Source organism: Erinaceus europaeus, chromosome 15, assembly GCF_950295315.1.
Source record: "Erinaceus europaeus chromosome 15, mEriEur2.1, whole genome shotgun sequence".
Taxonomy (NCBI): Eukaryota; Metazoa; Chordata; class Mammalia; order Eulipotyphla; family Erinaceidae; genus Erinaceus; species Erinaceus europaeus.
The window spans coordinates 34,526,783-34,553,214 of NC_080176.1; the positions used below are offsets into that span (position 1 = coordinate 34,526,783).

At 41.9% G+C, this 26,432-nt stretch overlaps 1 protein-coding gene across 2 annotated transcripts in view; it reads right to left on the reverse strand.

Moving 5' to 3' along the window:
- The window catches only part of ABHD3 (abhydrolase domain containing 3, phospholipase), a 72,944-nt gene extending 47,601 nt beyond the window's left edge, over positions 1-25,343 (reverse strand). For both annotated transcript variants that reach the window (XM_060173562.1, XM_060173561.1), the window contains exons 1-4: positions 25,014-25,343; positions 24,325-24,488; positions 23,202-23,384; positions 2,289-2,334 (exon numbers count right to left, since the gene is read on the reverse strand). In XM_060173562.1, the coding sequence (XP_060029545.1) occupies positions 2,289-2,334; positions 23,202-23,384; positions 24,325-24,488; positions 25,014-25,160 (540 nt within the window). In that variant the 5' untranslated portion in view covers positions 25,161-25,343. The remainder of the gene's footprint in view (positions 1-2,288; positions 2,335-23,201; positions 23,385-24,324; positions 24,489-25,013) is intronic.
- Between the last annotated feature and the right edge of the window lie 1,089 nt (positions 25,344-26,432).

Here is a 26,432-nt window from a genome sequence, read left to right on the forward strand (position 1 = left end):
TGAGGCAGCATTGGTTGTAGGCTGTAGGTGCAGAGTTTATGCCATTTCATGATGTGGTTACCACACCATGCCCCTACCAAAGCACGCCACCACTGATGTCTATCGGCCCCATTACACTTACAGCCTCTCCCCTAACCCTTTGGTGACCTCAGTTCTGTGGTCAGAGTCTGAAGAGTTGTTTAGACTTCACTTTATTTCCTTCCATCCAATTAAAACTTTTTGTTGTTGCTGTTTTTGAGCCAGAGATTAAACCTGGGACTTCCTGCATCCATCTGATTATGCCAGTCCTCTCTTTGTGCCATGTGCACTTAACCCGCTGTGCTACCACCCTGCTCCAACACATCTATACTCTGATAACAATACTCTGATAACAAAAATTTATTTTTCTGCTCATTATGCAGGTTTCACCATGCCAGGTCAAAAAAAAATTTTTTTTTTTTCAGATAAAAGGGGAAATATGGAGGGGAAGACCGTACATTACCAAATATTTCTCTAGGGACCTGGGGTCAAACCTGGGTCATGTGCAGGGTGAAACAGGCACCCTCCCTGAGGACCTATCCTGAAGGGCCCCAAATTAGTTCCTTCCTTCTTTTTTCCCTATATTCATTTATGTATTATTTTTAAAAAAGATTTTATTTATTTATGAGAAAGATAGGAGAAGAGAGAAAGAACCAGACACCACTCTAGCACATGTGCTGCCGGATATTGAACCCATGCTTGAGAGTCCAAAGCTTTATCACTGTGCCCTCCCAGACCACTGTATTTATTTATTTTTAATTTCTTTATTGGGGGATTACTAGTTTACAGTGGAAAGTAAAATCTAACAGTTTGTACATGCATAACATTTCCCAGTTTCCCACATAACAATACAATCCCCACTAGGTCTTCTGCCAGGACCTGAACCCTCCCCAACTCTCCTGCCCCCGCCCCCAGTCTTTTACTTGGGTGCAGTACACCAACTCTAGCCCAAGTTCTGCTTAGTGTTTTCTCATCTGATCTTGTTTTTCAACTTCTGCCTGTGAGTGAGATCATCCCATATTCATCCTTCTGTTTCTGACTTATTTCATTTAACATGATTATTTCAAGCTCCGTCCAAGATGGACCATTTTTTCTTTTTAAAGATTTTATTTATTAATAAGAAAGATAGGAGGAGAGAGAAAGAATCAGACATCACTCTGGTACATGTGCTACCGGGGATTGATCTCAGGACCTCATGCTTGAGATTCTAATGCCTTAGCCACTGTGCTACCTCCTGGACCTCTGAAATCACCATTTTAAATAGCTGAGTGGTATTCCATTGTTTATATAGACCACAACTTACTCAGCCACTCATCTGTTGTTGGACACCTGGGTTGCTTCCAGGTTTTCACTATTACAAATTGTGCTGCTATGAACATAGGTATACACAAATCTTTTTGAATGGTTGTGTTTGGTTCCTTAGCATATATCCCCTAGGATAGGAATTATAGGGGTTATAGGGTAGGTCCATTTCTAGCCTTCTGAGAGTTCTCCAGACTGCTCATCACAGGGGTTTGTTTATTTATTTAGAGGATGAGGGGGAGGAGAGAACCAGAGCATCACTCTGGCAATGTGATGCTGGGGTAGAACTCAGGACCTCATGCTTGAGAGTCCAGTGCCTTATCCACTGCACCTATTCCTGGGACAGCAAAAATTAAGTGAAAAAAGTATACTGCACTAGTTAATCTCTAAAGAAAGTGTATATAGAAAAATTTGTATGAATGTTCAAATATAATAAGCATAAAAGTTACAAAACGGGGCCAGGTGGCAGCACAACCAAATCAAGTTCACAATTTACCATGTGCAAGGACCCAGGTTCAAGCCCCCACTCCCCACCTTCAGGGGGATGCTTCACAAACAGTGAAGCAGGTCTGCAAGTGTCTTTCTCTCCCTGCCCCCCATTCCCCTCTCAATTTTTCTCTGTCTGATCCAGTAAAATAGAAAGGAAAAAAATGGCTTATGGGAGTGGTGGATTCTTAGTGATGGCAATAAAAAAAATTACAAAATAGAACCTTAATTTTTATAAAACTTGAAATGCATTATATATATTTTATTCATTATAAGATGCAGATGAATGTGAATAAGGGAACTTTTCTGGTTGTACATTATGAGTCTTGTGTATTTCTAGTTTTTGCCTATCCATTCATTTTTACAAAGAACTCATGTTATTTACATAGTGTTATTTTAAATAAAAATATTATGCTATTTATTATGAAACTGAAAATGACTTTAAAATATTAAGTTGTTGTAAATAATTTAAATGTACTTACCAAGAGACTCTCCCCAGCCACTCCTCTGTTGTTAAAAACCACACATCTAAAAACCAGAAAAGTAATTGTTGTTATTTAGACATCTCACTGTTATTCACAATATAACAGATATATTTAAAATCATTTTATGATGGGCAAGGTAGATAGCATAATGGTTACGCAAAGAGACTGCCATGCCTGAAGCTCTAAAGTCCCAGGTTCAATCCCCCACACCACCAAAAGTCTGAGCTGACCAGTGCTCTGGTAAAAATAAATAAATAAATAAATAAAATCATTTTATGAGAGAGAAGAAACTCCTCAGTAACATGTAGTGCTCGGTATCAGCTTCTATTCTTCCGACAAAACCATCTTCTTGGAATGCTCACATTAGAACCACTGTTTTAGAATAGTGAGAGGGGATTTATTTTTTATTTTATTTATTTACTTTGGATTGAGACAGAGAGAAACTGTAAGAGAAGGGGCATATAGGGAGAGAGACACTTGCAATCCTGCTTCATTTTTTGTGAAGCTTCACTCCTGAAGTACTGCTGTAGGTGTCTCTCTGACTCTCACCCTCTCTATCTACCCCTTCCCTCTCAATTTCTGCCTGTCTCTATCCAATAAATAAATAAAGATAATTAAAAAAATTTCACTAAAATACATTTCCAGTTCTATAAATACGTTAACTCAAGTTACAGAACTGTAACAATATACTGAAGTGATGAGTTTTCCTACCAAAAGAGCAGAATATTTATTTATGAGAAAGATAGGAGGAAAGAGAGAAAGAACCAGGAATTATTCTGGTATATGTACTACCAAGGATTGAACTTGGAACCTCATGCTTGAGAGTCCAGTGCTTTATCCTATTGAGCCATCTCCCAGACCATAAGAGCAGAATTTGTATTGCTTATTCATACAGAAAACATGCATAGACCTCCAATAAGTATTAAAATAACTGTAAATACAAGTCAAGTGAATTTTTAAAATTTATTTTCCCTTTTGTTGCCCTTGTTTTTTTATTGTTGTTGTAGTTATTGTTGTTATTGATGTCATCGTTAAATACGACAGAGAGAAATGGAGAGAGGACGGGAAGACAGAGCAGGGTAGAGAAAGACAGACACCTGCAGACCTGCTTCACCACCTGTGAAGCGACTCCCCCTGCAGGTGGGGAGCTGGGGGCTCAAACCCGTATCCTTATGCCAGTCCTTGCACTTTGCGCCATCTCCGCTTAACCCGCTGCGCCACTGCCCGACTCCCAAAGTGAATTGTTCTCCAATCTATTAACACCTATTCCTAGCCTGAGAAATGACTTTACAAAAAAGTTTATTTTAGGGAGTCGGGCTGTAGCTCAGCAGGTTAAGCGCAGGTGGCGCAAAGCACAAGGTCGGCATAAGGATCCCGGTTCGAGCCCCCGGCTCCCCACCTGCAGGGGAGTCGCTTCACAAGCGGTGAAGCAGGTCTGCAGGTGTCTGTCTTTCTCTCCCCTTCTCTGTCTTCCCCTCCTCTCTCCATTTCTCTCTGTCCTATCTAACAACGACAAAATCAATAACAATAATAACTACAACAACAACAACGAAAAACAAGGACAGCAAAAGAGAAAATAAATAAATAAAATATTTTTTTTAAAAAAGGAAATAGACAAAAAAAAGTTTATTTTACTTTAATAAAAGAGAAAGAAAAAAAGGATTATAGAGAGGGAGAATACTGCTTAGCTCACAGTGGTACTGGGGATTGAATCCAGGGCTTTAAAGCCTGAGGCATGAAAGTCTTCTTATATAACTACCATGCTGTTTTTCCAGCCCCTAAGAAATCATTCTTGTTCAGCAAACACAGAGACCAGAATTTTATCCAAGGTGGAAATACCATTACAAACAGCAAAGTTCCTGGGCACCAAATCTTATGTTGATAAAAAGTATACACACTGAAGTTATCAGTATAAATGGTAGTTGTAGTATCATATTAACTTTATTTATTTATTTTTGTAAAGATTTTATTTACTTACTTATAATGAGAAAGATAAGAGGAGAGAGAGAAGGACCCAGGCATCACTCTGTTTGTGCTGCCAGGGACTGAACTCAGAACCTCATGCTTGAGAGACTAATGCTTTATCCGCTGCATCACTCCCTGGACCACAATACTAACTTTAAAAAGTAATTTCTACACTTAAAATATCTAACTCCTGGGTGGGGGTAGATAGAATAATAGTTATGCAAAGAGACCCTTCTGAGATTCCAAAGTCTCAAGTTCAATCCCCTGAACCACCATCAGCCAGAACTCTGATTTAAAAAAAAAACAACTCCGTTTGTTAGAGATTGAGTTGGGGGCTGGGTGGTGGCACACCAGGTTGAGTGAATGTATTGCAATGCACAAGGACCTGGGTTCGAGCCCCCAGCCCCCACCTGTAGAGGGAAAGCTTTGCAAGTGGTGAAGCAGGGCTGTAGGTGTCTCTCTGCCTCTCTCCCTCTCTATCACCCCTTCCCTCTCAATTTCTGGCTGTCTCTTTCCAATAAATAAAGATAATAAAAATTTTTTAAAATAATAGAGATTAAGGTGTATTGACACTTATCTTTAGGTGACATGTAAGTGCAACAACGCCATAGATCAACATCTCCTAAATGCTGATACTAAAGCTGGAAAAATTATAACTCTTAATTAACTTCTATAAGCAAACACATCCTGTAACAAAATCCTGACTCCATCTACATGGATTCTGCTTGAATTGGTTTCTATATTCATCTCAATTACAATTCATTTTGTGGGTAGAACCTTGGCTTGGCTAGAACCATGACTATGCTTATGAAGAGGTGAGAGACAACAACTGGGCGGCATCACTCACACATGAGATAAAGACAACTAAAGTAAACAAAGTAAAAGAATTAGTAGTCTCTTAGATTCAAGGAGACAAAGATGATCATCAGGGAGAAAGGAGGCAGACTTTGGTGGCTGATGTAGTGTGGTGGGTTATACACACATATGGATGTGAAAAGATGCTCCTAAAGACTTATGATTTTGGGAGCTGGGCAGTAGCGCAGCGGGTTAAGCACACGTGGCGCAAAGCGCAAGGACCAGCATAAGGATCCTGGTTTGAGCCCCTGGCTCCCCACCTGCAGGGAAGTTGCTTCACAACTGGTGAAGCAGGTCTTCAGGTGTCTTTCTCTCCCCCTCTCTGTCTTCCCCTCTTCTCTCCATTTCTCTCTGTCCTATCCAACTACAACGACATCAATAACAACAATAATAACTATAACATTAAAACAAGGGCAACAAAAGGGAAAATAAAAATTAAAAAAAGACTTATGATTTTGTAAACCACTAATAAATTATTTAAAAATTTTTATTTTGCTTTTATTTTTTTTACTTAATCTATCAATCAATCAATGTCATTTAAGGTTCTAATTTGCTTTCAGCATACTATTAATCTAAGCACAGATACACCAATTGTCTGATAGAACATGCACAATTCAGGGAAGTTAGATTTTTTTTTAAAAAGATTTTATTTATTGGGGGCCAAGTGGTAGCACAGCGGGTTAAGCGCACATGGTGCGAAGTGCAAGGAAGGGCATAAGGATCCGGGTTCGAGCCCCTGGCTCTCCACCTGCAGGGGAGTCGCTTCACTTTCTTTCCCCCTCTCTGTCTTCCCCTCCTCTCTCCATTTCTCTCTGTCCTATCCACTAACAACAATAGAAATAATAACAACAACGATAAACAACAAGGGTAACAATAGGGAAAAATGGCCTCCAGGAGCAGTGGATTCGTAGTGCACGCACCAAGACCCAGCAATAACCCTGGAGGCACAAAAAATATGTATTTATTTATTCATGAAGAAGGTAAGAGGTGACAGAAGAAAGAACCAATATCACTCTGGCACATGTGCTGCCAGGAACTGAACTCAGGACCTCATGCTTCAGAGTCCAATGCTCCATCCACTGCAACACCTTCCAGACCATGGAGAGTTTGATTTCAATGTGGTATTTTAGATATATTTCAGTAAAGGGATTATTTCCAGCATATGACATGTCATATAGAGAATTCCATTAAGCCTATCTGAAACAAGTACAAAGTTTTAAAGTCTCAGAAACCTGGGCCAGCAGAGCAGCTCACTAGGACAGTGTGCTGCCCTGCCGTGTGTGCAGTCCCTGCTTCAGCCTGACCCCCAGCACACTGCACACTGCTCTGCTGCAGCCTTTCACTCTCTCTGTCTCTAAAAAAAAAAAAAAGTAAAATATCAGAAATTTGGGGGCCAGGTAGTGGCAAGCCTTGTTAAATACACACTCTACAGTGCCCAAGGACCAGAGTTCGAGCCCCTGGTCCCCACCTGCAGGGGGAAAACTTCATGAGTGGTGAAGCAGGACTGCAGGTGTCTTTCTCCTCTGTCTCTCAATCTCTCTGTTTCTATCCAATAATAAATAAATAATATTTTTTAAAATAATAATAAAAAAGAATTTTAAAAAATACCAGAAATTTGATTTGAGAAAAATCTGGAAATATACTTTATTGATTAATCAATGTAGAATCTTAAATATACTACAAAATATACAGAAAAGTTAAGGTCCTTAATCTTGTTAAAAAGAACAGTAAGACAGCCTGCACACATAATCTAAGTCAGTCACTTGCACCTGCTTGCGTAAGTACCTAGAGTACACAGAAATCCAGGGGACGGTAACTGTGGCCTTGAACCTTCCTGTGAAGAAACACTTTTACACTGGAAACACTAAGGACAAAAATGACTTCTGGGGCAGGATAGCATCATGTGACTGCTATTGATGGAAGAACAGAACTAGTAAGGTGAAAGAAGAAAATGATCCATCTGCAAACTTGTGAAAAAGCAGCCTGTACACCTGGGACTTCCTTCCAAACTGGAGAGTGGGCTATCTGCACTTTCCTTCAGGCAGTTTTGAAAGGTGGCTCATAGATTCTGGCATCTCTTGCCAAAAGAGAAAATGTGCTGACCTCTCCACAGGCCTGCGTGCCTGACACTGGTCCTTCAGCAGCAGTCATCACCCTACAAACTCCTAGGTTTGGCAGAGGCAGAGATAAGAGGTCTGAGGGCTCAAGGCTGCTATAAAGGAAGGCAGAATGAGGGCAACCCTCTGTTCTCTTTACCCACCTCACAAGAAACCAAATGTTTTATTTAATCCTGCTCCTTGTGTCCAGGCAGTCATTAGGAACATAGCTCTACACATAAAATTAAGAGGTGGCTGAGAAATAAGTTTCATCATTGGGGAACCTGACAAGTCTCAAGTCTGTAACTGTTATCTCCTAATAATTCTTATATTCCCCCACAATTTTAAGGGCACGAGGAAAATCATTCTATAAAAGACATTCCCCGTTTCAATTTTTATCTCTAACCAGGGAAAATATAAACAGAAGAAATACCAGATAAAAACTAAATCTGGCATGTGTGGTCCAGGAGGTGGTGTAGTGGATAAAGTACTAGATTCTCAAGCATGAGGCCCTGACTTTGATCCCCGGCAGCACATGTACCAGAGTGATGTCTAGTTCTTTCTCATTAATAAATAAAATATGTAAAAATAAATAAATAAATAAATCTGGCATTAAGAACTTTCTGTCACAACTGAAACAGGTGAATCTCCTTTAATGAAGATTAACTAAGAGGCAAAAGTTACCTACAGTATAGGATTTCTTTCTTCCCCCTTTTGTTGCCCTTGTTGTTTTATCGTTGTTGTGGTCATCACTATTGTTGTTATTGCTGTTACTGTTGTTGGCTAGGACAGAGAGAAATCGAGAGAGGAGAGGAGACAAAGAGGGGGAGAAAAAGACTGACACCTGCAGACCTGCTTCACCACCTGTGAAGCAACCCCTGCAGGTGGGGAGTCTGAGGCTCAAACTGGGATCTTCACGCTGGTCCTTGCACTTTGCACCAAGTACACTTAATGCGCTGCACTACCGTGAGACCCCCAGTACAGTATTTCTAAACCTTCAGCACTATAAGCATTTTGGATGACTATAGCTTTCTGTAACTCTCTTAGCTAAGACTCAATGTCACAGTGTGATGGAACAGATAGTCTTTGATTGGCTCAAGCCCAATAATCAACTAGAACAAAAACATTTCATGAAATGATCTCACATAATTTCAGTTCTAAGATTTCACAAGTCTTTGAGTATAGAAAGTGAAATAGGAAAGGGTGGAACGAGAATTTTCAGAAAGCACTACAGTGATTTCAGATGATAATTGTTGTATGCTTTACATTGGGTTGTTCTAGCTCTCCCCCGCCAAGAAAATTGGTTCAGTCCTACTAGTTTTCACGGGCCGCTTGTCCCCGCCCCGAAGGAACCCCGAGAGAGTTCCAGAGTTCGAGAGTGCTTGGCGCTGCTGCGGGGGAAGGAGGCAGGAGAGTTCTGTTTGGTGATTAGTTTGTCTTAGTTTATAAATCGTTGATCCTAAATAAAGAAATACAGCTTCCCTGCCCAGCCGTATGTCTCTGGTCGTCTCTGTTACCCGCCCGTGAAGCTAGCCCGGGCAGCTGGAGCCTCCGAATTTTAACAAATGGGACGTGAGGGAGACCTACCTGCCATACCCGTCACCCCACTGACCACCACATTTGACTTAGCTGATCTGGCAGGCTAGGCAGCTGTCCCCTTCCTCCCTCACCTCCGTGTGCATCCCTCCTGAAGCTGCACGCTGGGTCCAAGAGGACCGCCTCCCTGGGATGGAGACTCAGTGGTCCTCGGTCCAGGGCATACAAGTAGTTGCGCTCCCCTGCTAGAACATCCAAACAAGCTCTCAAGGGCAATAAAAAAACATGTAGCAGTGTTTACTATGTGTAAGACTTTCTAAAAGGTGAGAAAATAGAAATCTTAGTTTAAATGTGTCTACACAGAGGATAATGATGGAAAAATAGATTAGGACTAAAATACTCATAGGATTCTTAATGTCAAGGAGAGGTTCTGCTTCCAGAAATACTACAGGAGAACATATGAGCCAACATTTTTATAGGAGAGTAACGATAAACTCTTGATGAATTGTAAAGGCAATGAAGAAGAACCAAAAGCATGTAGAAGCTGAGCAGAAGTTGACATTTGAAAGGAGAAATGGCATTAGGCTCATTGTTGTTTTTGCTGAGGAGAGACTATCTCATAGAAATAATCAGCCAGGAACTTGAAAAAGCAGGAAAACAGAGTTCGATGTAAGAAAGCAGTGAGAAAATTATGGTAAAAACTGGGTCCTAAATTCTGGCTTATCCTTCATTTTGTACATATGTATGGAATATTCTAACAGTTCAGTTCAGGACAAAAAAAGTGAACAGAGTGCTAGATGGCACAGGGGACAGAGAATGTGAGTTTAGCTAAGTCATCTGCCTAATAAAACAAACCATGGGTTGTCACTGGAAAAATATAATAGAATCCACAAGTCTCTATATGGATTAAATTTTAATTGTATCCAGTACACAATAACCCTACTCAATGTAACTACACAGAGATGACTCAGATGTTAGAATTAATAAACATGTAAAGTAGCTATTATATCTATGCTCATGAATACAGAGGAAAATAAGTTTGTAATGAATAACAAAATAATAAATCTTATGAGAAATTAAAAATACTGACAATTCTAGAACAAAAAAAATACTGATCTGAATTAAAAAAAAAAACTGATGGGGAGTCGGGCAGTGGTGCAACATGTTAAGCGCAGCTGGCACAAAGCACAAGGACTGGCGTAAAGATCCTGGTTCGAGCCCCCAGCTCCACACCTGCAGGGGAGTCGCTTCACAGGCCGTGAAGCAGGTCTGCACGTGTCTTTCTCTCCTCCTCTCTGTCTTCCCCTCCTCTCTCCATTTCTCTCTGTCCTATCCAACAACATCAATAACAACAACAGTAATAACTACAACAATAAAACAACAAGGGCAACAAAAGGGAATAAATATTTAAAAATAAAATAAAATAAAACTGATTTATAAACTTCAGTTCAAATTTATGGTGCGAGAAAAAATAATACTTGGAAAATAAGAGAATTTCAGTGACTTTGGGGGACAATCTTTTTAAAAATCAACATGAAAACAGTGGTCCCAAGGAGAATGGAATAGAAAAAATCTTGAATAATGGCAAAAAAATGTTTCTCAATTTGCTGAAAATATACAAGCTTTAAGACCCAACGAAAGTAAAATGAAAAATAAAACAACAAAAAAGAATAGAGAAATATTATATCTACCATGCACATAATTACCTGAAGAGGAAGTTGACTAAAAACAGATTAAAAGGGGAGTCAGGCAGTACCACAGGTGGCGCAAGGTGCAAGGACTGGCGTAAGGATCCTGGTTCGATCCCCCGGCTCCCCACCTGCAGGGGAGTCGCTTCACAGGCGGTGAAGCAGGTCTGCAAGTGTCTATCTTTCTCTCCCCCTCTCTATATTCCTCTCCTCTCTCTATTTCTCTCTGTCCTATTCAACAATGACATCAATAAGAACAACAGGAATAACTACAATAAAACAAGGGCAACAAAAGGGAATAAATAAATATTAAAAATAATAAAAAATGTTTATAAAAAAGAGTTGTTTTAAAAAACAGATTAAGACCCAGTCCTGGAACCCTTGGATAGGGCCCACTTTCCCATATGCCTCTCCCAATCCAAACCAAATAATATTGCATCCGCCGATCACAACCTAACCAACGCAACGATTGCCACCTCAACATGCTTCACCTCAGACTGTGTCCAGAGACTTCACGTGTGGAATGACAACCCTTCAGCTTCATTACTCGGGTGAGGCCTTTCCTTTTATAGTACACTCTCATTTCATCTCAGGTAGTTCACTTTCTAACAAAGTACCATAACCTAGATATACACCAGTTTCTGTGAGAGAGAGCTCATGTTCACATGTATCCATAAACTACTGCAAAATATATACCTGAAAGCAGAAGTACACTAGAGTTTGCAGTGAGTACCTCCCTAACACTTCCTCTCAACTATTCCAAGCTTGGGATCCATGGTTGCTCAACAATTTGTTTGGCCTCGTATGTTAACTCTCTTTTCAATCACCAGGTTCCAGATGCCACCAGGATGCTGGCCAGGCTTCCCTGGATTGAAGACCCCACCAATATGTCCTGGAGCTCAGCTTCCCCAGAGACACACCTTACTAGGGAAAGAGAGAGGCAGACTGGGAGTATGGACCAACCAGTCAACACCCATGTTCAGCAGGGAAGCAATTACAGAAGCCAGACCTTCTACCTTCTGCAACCCTCAATGACCCTGGGTCCATGCTCCCAGAGGGTTAGAGAATGGGAAAGCTATCATGGGAGGGGGTGGGTTATGGAGATTGGGTGGTGGGAATTGTGTGGAGTTGTACCCCTCCTACCTTATGTTTTTGTTCATTAATCCTTTCTTAAATAAAAAATTAAAAAAAAAAACAGATTAAGAGGCAGAGATCATCAAACTAGATTTAAAAAAAATAAGTCAAGACCCAATAACATACTATTTGTAAACACTATGCTTTGGACACAGACATTCGGATATTTTAAGCTAAAGTATGAAAAACAGTACCTCATGTAATTGGTAAGAGGATTAAAATTATAGTAATATTGGGTAGACATCATGAACAGAAGTAGACAGCAATTTATAAGGTAAAAAAGCTAAATCAGAGGAAGACCAACAATAATAAATTAATATGTGACAAGAGCTTCAATACATGAAACAAAATAGAATTAAATGGAAAATCTACAGTTGATTTTAACATTCTTCTATCAATTAGACAAAAGTGAGTAGAAACATGAAAGTATCAGGTGGGGGTAGATAGCATAATGGTTATGTGGAGACTCTTATGCCTGAGGCTACAAAGTCCCAGATTCAATCCCCCAACACCACCATAAGCCAGAGCTGAGCAATGCTCTGGTTAAAAAATGAAAGTATTAATAACACTATAAACTATCTTGACCTAATTTATATATGCATAATTAGTCCAACAAATAATATACTTTAAAAAAATATTTATTTATTCCCTTTTGTTGCCCTTGTTTTATTGTTGTAGTTATTGTTGTTGTTGGATAGGACAGAGAGAAATGGGGAGAGAAGGAGAAGATAGAGAGGGGGAGAGAAAGACAGACACCTGAAGTCCTGCTTCATCGCTTATGAAGCGACTCTTCTGCAGGTGGGGAGCCAGGGGCTCGAACCGGGATCCTTAAGCTGGTCCTTGCGCTTTGCGCCACCTGCGCTTAACTTGCTGCACTACCACACAACTTCCCATAACATACTTTTACCTTTTTTAATTTTATTTTATTTATTTATTCCCTTTTGTTGCCCTTGTTGTTTTATTGTTGTAGTTATTATTGTTGGATAGGACAGAGAGAAATGGAGAGAGGAGGGGAAGACAGAGAGGGGAAGAGAAAGACAGACACCTGCAGACCTGCTTCACCGCCTGTGAAGCGACTCCCCTGCAGGTGGGGAGCCTGGGGCTCGAACCAGAATCCTTACACGGGACCTTTTGCTTTGTGCCACCTGTGCTTAACTCGCTGTGCTACAGCCCGGCTCCCCATAATATACTTTTAATAGAAAATATCTGGTGAGTTGGGCGGTAGCACAGCGGGTTAAGTGCACGTGGAGCAAAGCACAAGAACTGGCATAAGGATCCTGGTTCAAGCCCCTGGCTCCCTACCTACAGGGGAGCCCCTTCACAGGCAGTGAAGCAGGTCTGCAAGTGTCTTTCTCTCCCCTTCGCTGTATTCTTCATTTCTCTCTGCCCTATCTAACAATGACGACATCAATAACAGCAACAATAACTACAACAACAATAAAAAAAACAAGGGCAACAAAAGGGAAAATAAATATATAAAAAAAGAAAATATCTGAACATTTCTTATATCACAATGTCATATTAAAAGATATTAACATAAATCATTTACCATTTAATAGAAGGTGAAGCAGTGGAAATCAAAATACAGTAACTAACAACAGTGTATTACTGACTATATTACATACCTAACTCCTGCTTATCAGTGAAAGTTGGTAACTCAAGAACTCAAGAACCACATTCTCGTTTCAACTCTTTCCCTACAAAATCTCTTCTACATACACCAAATGTCTCAACCTGCCAAAATCTCTTCTAAGTAAACAACATGAGTTATTTGCCTGTCATGTTTTGAAGTTCTCTGATAAAACAAAGATCTATGATACTACAAATCTACATTAAACAGAAGCAACAGTCATGGGAATTTCAGGAGCAAGCTGTCCCCTAGATAATAAGCTTGAAACATTAAGGATCTAAAACAGTAGTTTTAGAAGAACTGTTACCAGCTCTGACTGAGTCTAATAAAAATCACACTTTTATTTGTAGCAAGAATGCACAGTTGAATCTTCACCTTGTCACACACTATCTAATTTTGTTAAAATTACTATAGTTGTAGCTCTGTTTTTGGTTGGTAAAAAGTAAATAATGGCATATATCTTGGAATCAGATACATATTAAATAAGACATATGTATAGCATTCAGTAAGGGGCCTATCATATGGCAGACACTCAACAAACTGAAATTTAGTAATGATAAACCAAAATTGCAATTCTTGGGGGTTGGGTGATGGTTCAACTGGTAAAGTCTGCTTAAGTTACCATGTGTGAGGATCCAGATTCAAGCCTCTAGTCCCCACCTACAAGAGGGGTTTCATGAGCAGTAGAGCAGGCCATGGAGAACTCTTTTCCCCCTCTCTCCATCCTTATTTCTCTTTCCAACATAAATAAGTTTTAAAAGAAAAATACAATTTTTGTTATTTCTTGCTGATTATAATCTCTTTATAGTCCAATGATTTTTTTTTTTCCAAAGACAAAAGAGTTGTCCAAAGTACTCACTTGGGTAACATGCTTGCTTTGCCATGCACACCACCCAGCTTTGAGCCCAAGCCCTACTGTACTGGAGGAAGCTTTGGTGGCATCTCCTACCCCTTTCCTATATCTTTGTCTCTTTCTATCTAAAAGAAAAATTGGCCTGGAGTGGTGAAGGACTGGCAATGAAAAAAATTTAAAAGGCCAGAAAGTTAATACTTAATTAATGCAGTATAATATATTAATTATATTATATATCAAAACCAGTGAGAACAAGAGGAAACATTTTAAATCAGTTTTTCTCAATATTAAGAGATTGAAGTTATTGAGTACTGAGCTTTCTTATTTATTTATTTTTGTGACCAGGGTTATCACTGGGACTCAGTGCTTACACAAGTCCACTGCTCCCTGTAGCTAGTTTTTCCTTTGTTTTGTTTTGTTTATCAGAGAACTTCTCAGCTCTGGCTTATGGTGACATGGGAAATCAAACCTGGGACTTTGGAGCCTCAGGTATGAGAGCCACTTTGCATTAACCATTATATTGTCTTCACTTGTAAAAGACTTAAAATGTTATAATGGGTCAAGTATTAGTCAAGCTCTTCAGATACATTACATGCAGTCCTTGCAACCCTTTGAGGTAGTTACTATATTTTTAATACTTGCTTATTTATTCCTTTTCACTGCCCTTGTTTTATTGTTGTAGTTACTATTGTTATTGTTACTGATATTGTTGTTGTATAGGATAGAGAAAAATGGAGAGGAGGGGAAGACAGAGAGGGGGAGAGAAAGATAAGATACCTACAGACCTGCTTCACCACCTGTGAATCGACTCCCCTGCAGGTAAGGAGCCAGGAGCTTGAACCCAGATCCTTACACTGGTCCTTGCGCTTTGTGCCACCTGCACTTAACCCGCTGCACGACCACCCAACTTCCTGAGGTAGTATATTTTTTTTTACTATATTTATTTTCCCTTCTGTTGCTCTTGTTGTTTTTATTGTTGCTGTCATTGTTGGATAGAGAAATGGAGAGAGGAAGGGAGAACAGAGGGGGAGAGAAAGACAGACACCTGCAGACCTGCTTCACCACTTGTGAAATGACTCCCCTGCAGGCGGAGAGCCAGGGGTTCAAACTGGGATCCTTACACTGGTTCTTGCACTTTGTGCCCCATGCACTTAACTGCTGTGCTACCACCAACTCCCCTGAGGTAGTTATTTTTACCGATGAGAAAAGTAAGGGACACAGTCGTTAAACAACTGTTAACTGAATACATACAACAGGCAGATTTGACTTGAGTCATCACTCAACTACCTCATTGTGTTGGCTCACTCCATGTAAGCTTAGACTGCTGAAGTCTCTTTTGTGCTGTGAACACAAAACACATTTGGAGTTTATATTAGCTCTAACAGAAAGAATTTGGTCTCCAAAAAGTCTGTTAGTTGAGGTGTCATTTTATAGAGTATTATCTAATAATTGGTTCCCTAGAGAACAGGACTATTTGTCAGTCTCCACTATGACTTTTCCCAGAAATAACATCAAATAAGCTAAATTCTTTTTTAAAAAATTTCTTTATTGGGGAATTAATGTTTTACATTCGACAGTAAATACAATAGTTTGTACATGAATAACATTTCCCACTTTTCTATATAACAATACAACCCCCACTAGGTTCTCTGTCATCCTTCTTGGATCTGAGATAAACTAAATTCTTATTAAGTGCTTTCTTTCTTTTCATCTGAGGACTTCTCAGCTCTGGCTGTTAGTGGTGCTGAGGACTGAATTTGGGACCACAGGCATGCAAGTCCTATGCACTACTGATGTACTATTTTTCTAGCTCTCATTATTCAATGCTTTCCAACATGTACTATTTCATTTAGGCACTCTCATGAATAGTCATTAACTGACTCATTCTCAAAATAAAAAATTCTTTTAACAACAACAACAAAAAAATTTAAAAAATAACACTGAGGTCAGGGGTAGATAGCATAATGATCATTCATAGACTCTCATGCCTAAGGTTCTAAAGTTCCAGGTTCAATTGCCCTGCACCACCATAAATAAGCTAGAGCTGATCAGTGCTCTGGTAAAAAGGAAAAAAACAAAAAAACAAACAAACAAACAAACAAAACCATTGATAATAGAATCTGTTAATGTAAAATGATTCCTTATCCAAGATAATGCTTTCAGATTGGGAAGTAGTCATAACATATCTTCTAGTTTCACCATTTCCTTTTTTTTATTATCTGTATTTATTAGATAGAGACATCCAGAAATAAAGAGAAAAGAGGAAGTTAGAAAGGGAGACAGAAAGACACCTGAAGCCCTGCTTTACCACTCACAAAGCTTTCCCCCTGCACCTGGGGACCAGGGGCTTGAACCCGGGTCCTTGTACACTGTAACACTGCCCTTGTACACTGCCCCCTTTTCCGTAGTTTAGCTTACCCTTCTCCCTCCCCTAGGAAGAGTCATGAATAATCCTTCAACAAACTTATGTCACAGGAAAAGCTGTCACCTAAGGTTGAGTCTCCGTTCATGTTACATTATTAAGTAAAGTGTGCAGGTCACAACTCCAAATTGAGGGTCAGATGGTAGTGCACCAGGTTAAGTACACATAGTACAAAGCCCAAGGATCCTGGCTCGAGCCCCTGGCTCCCCACCTGCAGGTCTGCAGGTGTTTTTCTCTCCCCCTCTCTGTCTTCCCCTCCTCTCTTAATTTCTCTGTTTTATCCAACAACAATAACAATAACAACAACAAGGGCAGCAAAAATGGGGAAAATGGCCTCCAGGAGAAGTGGATTTGTAGTACAAGCACAGAGCCCCAGCGATAACCCTAGAAGCAAAAAATGAAAGTCTCAGGCCAGGCGGTAGCGCAGCAGGCTAAGCACACATGGCGCGAAGCACACGGACCAGTGCCCGGTTCAAGCCCCCAGCTCCCCACCTGCAGTGGGATCGCTTCACAAGCAGTGAAGCAGGTCTGTAGGTGTCTTTCTCTCCCCATCTCTGTTTTTCCCTCTTCTCTCCATTTCTCTCTGTCCTATCCAACAACAACAGCAATGACACAACAGTAATAACCACAACAATGATAAAACAACAAGGACAACAAAAAGGGAAAAAAAAATGGCCTCCAGGAGCAGTGGATTTGTGGTGCAGGTGCTGAGCCCCAGCAATAACCCTGGAGGCAAAAAGAAGAAGAAGAAGAAGGAGAAGGAGAAGGAGAAGGAGGAGAAGGAGAAGGAGAAGGAGAAGGAGAAGGAGAAGGAGAAGGAGAAGGAGAAGGAGAAGAAGAAGAAGAAGAAGAAGAAGAAGAAGAAGAAGAAGAAAAAGAAGAAGAAGAAGAAGAAGAAGAAGAAGAAAGTATTTTTGTATAACCATTATGCTATCTTTCCAACCTAGGAAAGCACATTCAGATGAAGGTGAAATCGCTATTCCCACCCCCCCAATTTCAGAATGCAGATATGACGACTGGTGCTAAAGCAACCATGCATTATAAAACAATATTTAAAAAGAAATGTAGGGGCTGGGTAGTGGCCCACCTGGAAAAGCACACATGGTACAGTGCACAAGCACTGAGGTTCAAGCCCCAAGTCCCCACATGTGAAAGTGGGAAACTTCACCAGTGGAGAAGCAGTGTACTGGTATCTCTTCCTCCCTATCTCCCCCTTCCCTCTCAATTCCTATCTATATTTAAATTAATAAAATACTTTTAAATAGTTTAGTTTCCTGACTCTATAGATTACCATACAAATTTTTTTGGATTTTTTTACAAGATTATGTGTCAGTTGCTGTTACTTTGAATTTACCCTCACTTGCAGCCAGTTCTGGTCCTCTCTAATGCATTTCTTCCCTGCAATTGCACACTCTTTGTCACTTCAACTAAACCATATGCTCTTTGGGAATATAGGTTCTAATACTGTACTTTACAGTACCAAAGTACTTGATGACTGACCTAGATTTCAAGAACTTGACTGTTACATAATTCTGAATAGGCCACTCATTTTTATGTTACTTGGAATGAAATAAATTAATAGATTAAGCTCCTAACAGAAAAAGTTATGTAGTAACCAGAGAGCATGAAATTTGTAAGTGTGAATCCTGAGGTTGATTCCTGGTATCACAATACACCAGAATTATGCTCTGGCACTCTCTCTTCCTCTCTCTCATTAATAAATTAGTAATTTTTAAAAGAAAGTTATATAGCTGGGGAGGTGAGTAGTGAAAAAATATTTATTTATTCCCTTTTGTTGCCCTTATCATTTTATTGTTGTAGTCGTTGTTGGATAGGACAGAGAGAAAATGGAGAGAGGAGGGGAAGACAGAGAGGGGAAGAAAAAGACAGACACCTGCAGACCTGCTTCACCACTTGTGAAGTGACTCCCCTGCAGGTGGGGAGCCAGGGCTCAAACCAGGATCCTTATGCCAGTGGAAAAAAATTTTTTTTCCCCATAAAAATGAGGGCCCACAAGGTAGTCCACCTAGAATGATGCTTGTCTTTCTAGGCACGCAGTTCAGGTTTGAACCTGGGCCTTACAGCACTGAGGGTCGTTTCATTGTTGTGTATGACTCTCACACATTCTTGCTCTTGCTCTTACTCTTACTCTCTCTGAAAAAGTCTTCCTGAAGCAGTGGAGCCCCATGTACAACAACAAAAATGAATCCTTTATTTATTTATTTATTTACTTTATTTCCCCCAGGGTTATCACTAAGGCTCAGAGGCAGCATTACAAATCCAAATCCACCACTCCAACACATCTCTCTCTCTCTCTTCTCTTTCTTTTTAATTTTATTAGATATGGCAGAGAGAAATTGAGAGAGGAAGGGGAGAGAGAGAGAGATAGATACCTGCAGACCTGCTTCACTGATTGTAAAGCAGACCCTCTGCAGGAGAGGAATGGGTGTTCAAACCTGGGTCCTTGTGCATGGTAATATGTGTGCTTAAGCGGGTGTACCACCCTCAACCCTGTAAACATCAATCTTTTACAAAAAGATTACCTTATAAAAATTCTCCCCCCCCCCAGGATTATTCCTGGGGCTCGGTGCCTGCACTACAAATCCACTGCTCCTGGCAGCCATCATTTTTTCCATTATTGTTGTTGCTGCCATTATTGTTGTTGTTGTTGGATAGGACAGAGAAAAACTGAGAGGAGGGGAAGACAGAGTGGGAAGGAAACAGGATACTACTCATATATGTAAAGTAATATTTATCAGGTTATATAATCAAACAGATTGTTTCAAGTAACTCTGAATGAGTGGATAAGATTTCTAATTGTTGGGAGTCAGGCGGTAGCCCAGTGGGTTAAGCGCACATGGTGCTAGCTAGGCTCAAGGACTGGCGTAAAGATCCTGGTTCGATCCCCCAGCTCCCCACCTGTAGGGGAGTGGCTTCACAGGTGGTGAAACAGGTCTGTAGGTGTCTTTCTCTCCCACACACTGTCTTCCCCTCCTCTCTCTATTTCTCTCTGTCCTATCCAACAACAATGACAACAACCATAGCAATAACTACAATAAAAAACAACAAGGGCAGCAAGAGGGGAAATAAATAAATAAATAAATATAAAAAAACTAAAATATATATATTAAAGATTTCTAATTGTTGGGAGTCGGGTGGTAGTGCAACTGGTTAAGCATACGAGGTACGAAGTGCAAGAACCAGCATAAGGATCCTGGTTCAAACCCTCGGCTCCCCACCTGCAGGGGAGTCGCTTCATAGGCGGTGAAGCAGGTCTGTAGGTGTCTATCTTTCTCTCTCCCTCTCTGCCTTCCCCTCCTCTCTCCATTTCTCTCTGTCCTGTCCAACAATGACGACATCAATAACAATAATAATAACTACAACAACAATATAAAACAAGGGCAACAAAAGGGAAAATAAATAAATAAATAAATAAATAAATAAAAGATTTCTAATTGTTTTAGCAATCATACAGCTGTAATTATTGCAAGGAACTTGTCCCCAGGCCTCTAGTTCCATGAAGAAGGTTTCTCTCTAAATATATTACTGGTCTTTCCCATTTATCCTTTCTTTTTTTTTTTTAAATATTTATTTTATTTATTTGTTCCCTTTGTTGCCCTCATTCATCCTTTCTTAAAGAGATATCTTTTCTGATTCATGAAACTTGGGAGAAGGAAGGGCTATTTGACTTAGCAATTCTTTTTTTTTTTTTTAATTTTTTTTATTTACTTGTTTCCCTTTTGTGGCCCTTGTTTTTTATGGTTGTTATTGATGTTGTCATTGCTATATAGGACAGAGAGAAATGGAGAGAGGAGGGGAAGACAGAGAGGGGGAAAGAAAGACACCTGCGGACCTGCTTCACCACTTGTGAAGTGACTCCCCTACAAGTGAGGAGCTGCGGGCTGGAACCAGGATCCTTATGCCGGTCCTTGCGCTTTGCACCACGTGCGCTTAACCCACTGCGCTACCGCCTGACTCCCAACTTAGCAATTCTTTCAGGCACAAGTATACATAGAGAGTATAGACTGAGCTCTGACAATGAAGAAGGATAATGCAGGTAGATCAAATAGTCCCCATTCTGTTTATTTTTTTCTGTTGCTGGACTTTATCACTCTGGACTAACTTTTTTAGAGGAGACAGAGAGAGAAGGAGGAGAAGGAGGAAAAGAGGAGGAGATGGAGGAGATTAGAGGGAAAGATATCACAGCACTGAAATTTCCTCTAATGTAGTGGGGCTAAGTTCAAACATAGGTTGACACATAACATTGCATGCACACTATCCAGGTGAGCTACTTGCTAGTCCTTCCCCATTCAATGCTATTTGAGGTCTCAGTGAAGGCAATACTCCTAAGTGTCTTACCAGACTTTAGCTTAGTTTCCATGGCGTTCATTATTTTTTGCATTAGTGTATCTTAGCAGAAAAGTTTGTATTTTCCTACATATTTAGAGAGGTAGAGACAGGAAGATGTAGAAAAGACAGAGTGAGAGCAAAGAGATGCCAAAGTGCCTCCCTGCCACCATAGCTCCCCTTGCTCCATGTGGCACTGACAGCTGAGCTCAGGCTCTCATACACAGTAAGGCTAAACCCTACCTTTTGAGCCAAAATGGTTTTGCCAGTATAAACTCAGTATCAGTTTTTCATACAAACAAGCCTTTTATGTTCAATTGTTGGGGCTCTGTGTAAGCTTGATAGAGCTTAGGGAGAACTCCCCCCATCCTTGGATGGAGGTCTGAGAAGATACCCTCTTGTTAGTCTCTCTCAACTGAGGTGAGCAAAGGGGAGAAATCGTCTCTCAGACTAAGTTCTTCCCTTCTTGACTCGCAAGCCCACAGAAACCTCAATACCTCTCTCCATTAACTGCAGGCCACATGGCTGCCTACCTTAAGATTCATCTACTCAAAGTTCACCTCACCTTCTGATCACAGAGGAAAACACACCTTATCACACACTCGATCATATACCTCAGACCCCAGACAAGAGAAATTCCAAACTATATGGCCTTTTGATATCCATCTTCTCTCTGTCTCACCCTACTGGTTTAACCCCTATGCTTCTCTCAAATACCTTTGGATAATTAAGTTGCTTGCGTCATGGAGAATAACTGTCTTGTATCTCATCAATTCCTGTCATACCAGTCCCCTACCATAGGGGCAAGCCGACCTTTAAGAAACTTGTAATTTCTGACATGTTTGAAATATGGTCTTTGTTTGGTTTTCTATTTAAACTCATGACCACCTGCCAATAAACGAGATTTGAGATTTGAGAGCACACTTCAGTCTCCCCGGTGTCTTTGCTTCGTTTCATCCCTTGAGCAAGTGAGAGAGAGCTGGTCAATTGCCTTCCTGCTGGAGATCACCCCGTCAGAAAGCTGACATTCAATAAAACTCAACTCTATACATTTTTATTATTATTATTATTATTACAACGGGAGCCTTAGGCATGCACAATACCAGTGCTAAGCAAAGTGCTTAGCATGACAATTTGCTCATTCTTTTAGATGCTTTATTAAAGGGGCAGGAGACAGAGTCAGGAAGACAAGGAAGACACCGTTAACACCCACACCACCGCTGATGGAACTCCCAGTGTAGTCCATTATCTCGTGTGATGCTGGGGCTCAGACTTGGGCCCTGACAAATAGTAAGGTGCATGCTTTACCAGGTAAGCTATCGCCAGGTACCCTGCAACTCTATTTTAAATGCAACTCAGTGTTCCATTACTATAATTACCTTCAATTATAAAAGACTGTGACACAGAAAAGCAGTACCTGGGGCTGGACAGTAGTGCACCAGGTAAAATGTACAAAGTACAAACGCAAGGACTTGCACAGGATCCCGTTTCGAGACCCCAGCTCCCCACATGCAGGGGGGTCGCTTCATAAGCGGTAAAGGAGGTCTGCAGGTGTCTATCTTTCTCTCTCCATCTCTGATTCCCTTCCTTTCTCAATTTCTCTCTGTCTTATCCAACAACAGCAACAGCAGCAGCAATAGTGAAAAAAAGATGGCTGCCAGTAGCTGTGGACGCATGGTGCACTGAGCCCCAGCAATATAACCCTGGAGGCAAAAAATAATAATAAAAAGCAGTACCCCTCACAATGATTCTACTTTAAGGTTCTAGGATACAGCCTGAAATTTAAAGTTGTTAAAGCACTTGCAAAAATTAAATCATACCTTATGGCTGAGTTGATAAATGATTACTCAAAAAATGCTGTAGCATCATAATTAGCTTTGTGCACCTGCAAATACAGGTGAACAGAAGAGGAAAGAATCACCTTTGAAAAAATAAGGATGGCCTATAAGATGACTATCTTTCACACTTGAGATCTGAGTCAGTGAGACAATATTAGTAGATCTAGGACCAAAATACAGTGTGTGACATAAAAGTCACTCTACTCTCTCAAAAGCTAATTGTTTCCCATAGTACTTCATCCAAAGGGGCCTGCTACTTTTTTGACCTGGATCTTCTGTCAATTCTGAGGTGCTATTAATTTCACTTCATTCATTCAACCAAAATTTGCTGTGTACCTACTATACTAAATACCATTTCCTGTGAGATGATTCCATTATGCATTTTCCTGGAAGAAAAAAAAGGAGTGGAGGAAGTAGAGAAAAATAACGATTTAGGGGATTATCTAACCTATGCAAGAAATTAAGTATTTATGAAAAATACTAAGACATGCTTATTTTAGAATGAATCAAGAGGAAACTGGAAGAAAAAAAAAAAAACTTTGGTACCTGTATCCCAGTTCTTCACTGAGATGAATCATATGAAGGATATATGATTCCTTGCTTGTTCCAGTGAGACCAGGCAAGAGTAAGATAGTAGGTCTATTGTTGGCATCCTTGTAACACTTACTCTTATCATTATCAAACCAGTCCAGTGAAATCTGTCCTCCATCTGCAGTTTTAATAAGCTCACTGAAATTCAAAGACACTACTCATTAAATGTTTCAAGTTATATCTTATTATTGTCTTACTTTTAAAACATATGACATTCTACCAGTGTTTACTAATGCATATCTCACCTTTTTAATAAGAATGTAATGAAGATTGGTAACATGAATTATTTCCAACAACTTGTCTTTAAAAAGCACATAAAAATGAACAACATGTACTTCAAATATTTATCTTAATAATTTCATTATCTAAAATACCTAGCACTTAACCCCTATTTGATTGTGGTCACCCAAATAATTCATCTGGAGATTATGAATAAGTAAAAATGCTGATTTGATCACTGCTCTGGCTCTCTGACTCAATTCCTTACATCGTATACTATAAGATTTGTTTCCTTATCATTTTAAGGTACTTCTAGAAGAATATTTGTGAACATATAGAATTTTCCCAGTGTAAGTTCTAGGCAACACAGGGAATTCCAGAAAGTCTAGATGACTCAGGAAAATTAATAACAATTCACCTGACTGCTGACATATTCTGGGCCATATTTTTAACATCTCAAGGACATTAGCATCAAGAAGCTATTCGAAATCATTTCACAGGGGCCCATCACACCAAATTAAAACTAACATACTTCTTTCCCTTGCCCCCCCCCCCCAGGTCAGCATCAAAGGATCTGGGTCCTCCAGGATAAAACGTGACAAATCAGGAAATAACCCCCCCAAACATGCCCTTCATTCTAAAAATAAATAAACTATTTATATCAGGTGTCTGGGGAAAATGTGGAAGAGCAAATATCTGAATATTGTCCTGCTCGTAGATACGGGCTGAGGAGGTATCTTTCACTTCCATTCCCTTTCTTTTTTGTTTCTTATTAAATCAGAGATTCTATTAGCCAAGAACGGAGAGTAGGGGGTGGCTATAATCCTGGGGAAGTGCTGGGCAGTGGAAATGCACTTACTTCCTGTATTGCACCTGGGGCTTGGACGTGATGAAAGGTCTCAGTAAGGTCTGCCCTCGACTCTCCCAGCACCACACGGTCGGGTAGTAGGTCTCGGTCAGCACCGGGCAGTGGTCCTGCAGGAAGCGGCTGAACGTCTCGGCCCCGGTCACCAGCTGGGGTTTCTGCGGGAAGCCTCGAGCAGTGAGCGCTCAAAGCCACGATGGTCCCCTCGCGCGACCCCCCAGACAGCGGCTCCTGAGAGCCAGGTGCGGGTGATATGCAGTCACCGCGGACTTGAAAACTGGCTCGTCGAAACCCTCGACTGAAAAAGGCGAGAGCTGGGGCAAGAGGGTCTTTCCCAAAAGCGTCCCAGCATCGTGGAGAGGCGGCTGTGCCCCGTGAGCGCCAAGGTCGGAGGGCCTGAGCTGCGGTGCCCACGCGGACCTGAGCCCTCGGCAGCCCAGCAGGGCCGTTCATCCCGCACCCCGCGGGGCCAGGGCTAGGGGCGTCTCTCCTGCACCCAGTCAGGGGTCAGGGGCGTCCATCCCGCACCCAGCGGAGCTAGGGCGCTCCCTCCCGCCCGAGGCCGGAAGGCCACTTGGTGCAGGAGCTCGTCTCCAGCCGGCCGCTCCCCCCCCCCGCCCCCCCCCCCCCGCCTTCAGCAAACCAGTGCCGCGGTCCCGGACGGCCGCGCCGCCCCCGCGCACCTTGGCAACGCTGCTCAGGTAGTAGCAGGCGTAGGCAACGCTGAAGCCCAGGATCAGGGATAGACCCACGCCCGAGCCGAAGAAGCCGACGCGGACTTGGTGTTCCAGGTACAGGGAGATTTCCCGGGAGAGCATCCGCAGGTCCATGGCCGGCCTCCTGGACCGCGGGCGCTAGGTTCGGGTGCCGCTAGACAGGGGACTCCCCCAGACCTCCACCACCGCGGCCCCGGCCGCACACTGCTCGGTTTCCGCCAACCCGGCTGCGGAGCGCGCTGGGAGGAGTGGCCGGGCCGCGGGGGCCGCCAGCTCCGAAGCCGCCTGGGAGGTGTAGCCCCGCCGCCCCGCCCTCCCCCGCGCTGCCCCGCCCATCCCATGCACCGCCGGGCCTGCTCCGCTCCGTCCCTCCTTCGCCCCGTCCCGCCCTCTCCGCCCGCCCTTCCTTCGCCCCGCCCCCTCCTTCGCCTGCTCGCCCCGCCCCGCCCTATCACCCCGCCCTATCACCCCGCCCTCTCCTCCAGCCCCTCCTTCGCCCGGCCCCCTCCTTCGTTCTCCCTCCCCCCCCCCCGCCCTGCCCACTCCCTGCCCGGCCCTGCGGTCTAGGAACCCTCCAGAGAAGCTGCCCCAGGCCTGGTCACGCTCAGCCCCGACCGTGAGTGGCTGCCGGACAGTGATCAGGATTCTGGAGAAGCAGACCAGTCTTGTGATGCGCATTCAGGTCTCTGGGCTGCCACGCTCAGCCCGGACCGTGAGTGGCTACCGGACAGTGATCAGGATTCTGGAGAAGCAGACCAGTCTTGTGATGCGCATTCAGGTCTCTGGGCTGCCACCTGCCACAGTGACCTTGAACGCTGAGTACAGTTGAGGGTCTGCGCGAAAATTCTTGAATAAACTAACAGTTTGTGGTGCCAGGAGTGTGCCTGGGATTCAAAGATGGGGCGGGGTGGGGGGCGCTAATGTCCCAAGTAAGAATTCAGGACAGTGTGAAAATACCTTCTGTTTTTCAGGAAGTTGTGCTACATGCCCCCCTTTCCTCCCTCTCACTCCCATCCACCCCTTATTGCCAAAAGAACATTCTAAAAACAGTCAACCCAACCGTGGGACCATTCATTCACGACTTCATGTCTTTATTTAAACAAATATTTATTTATTGGATAGAAACAGAGAAATAGGGAAGAGGGAGTAGAGGGAGGGACAGACAGAGAGACACTCATAGCACCACCACTTCACTGCTTGTGAAGCCCCCCCTCATCACCCCAGAGGTGGGGACTGGGATTTGAACCAGGGCCTATCCAGGAACTTGCCCTATAAAGCAGCAGTGGTAGGGATTGCCCCACTCTCTAAAGGGAGGTTGGGTCATCCTACTCTGTACCATCCCCCAGATTTCTGTCTAGGCCTTTAAAAAATTTTTTTTAAAAATTT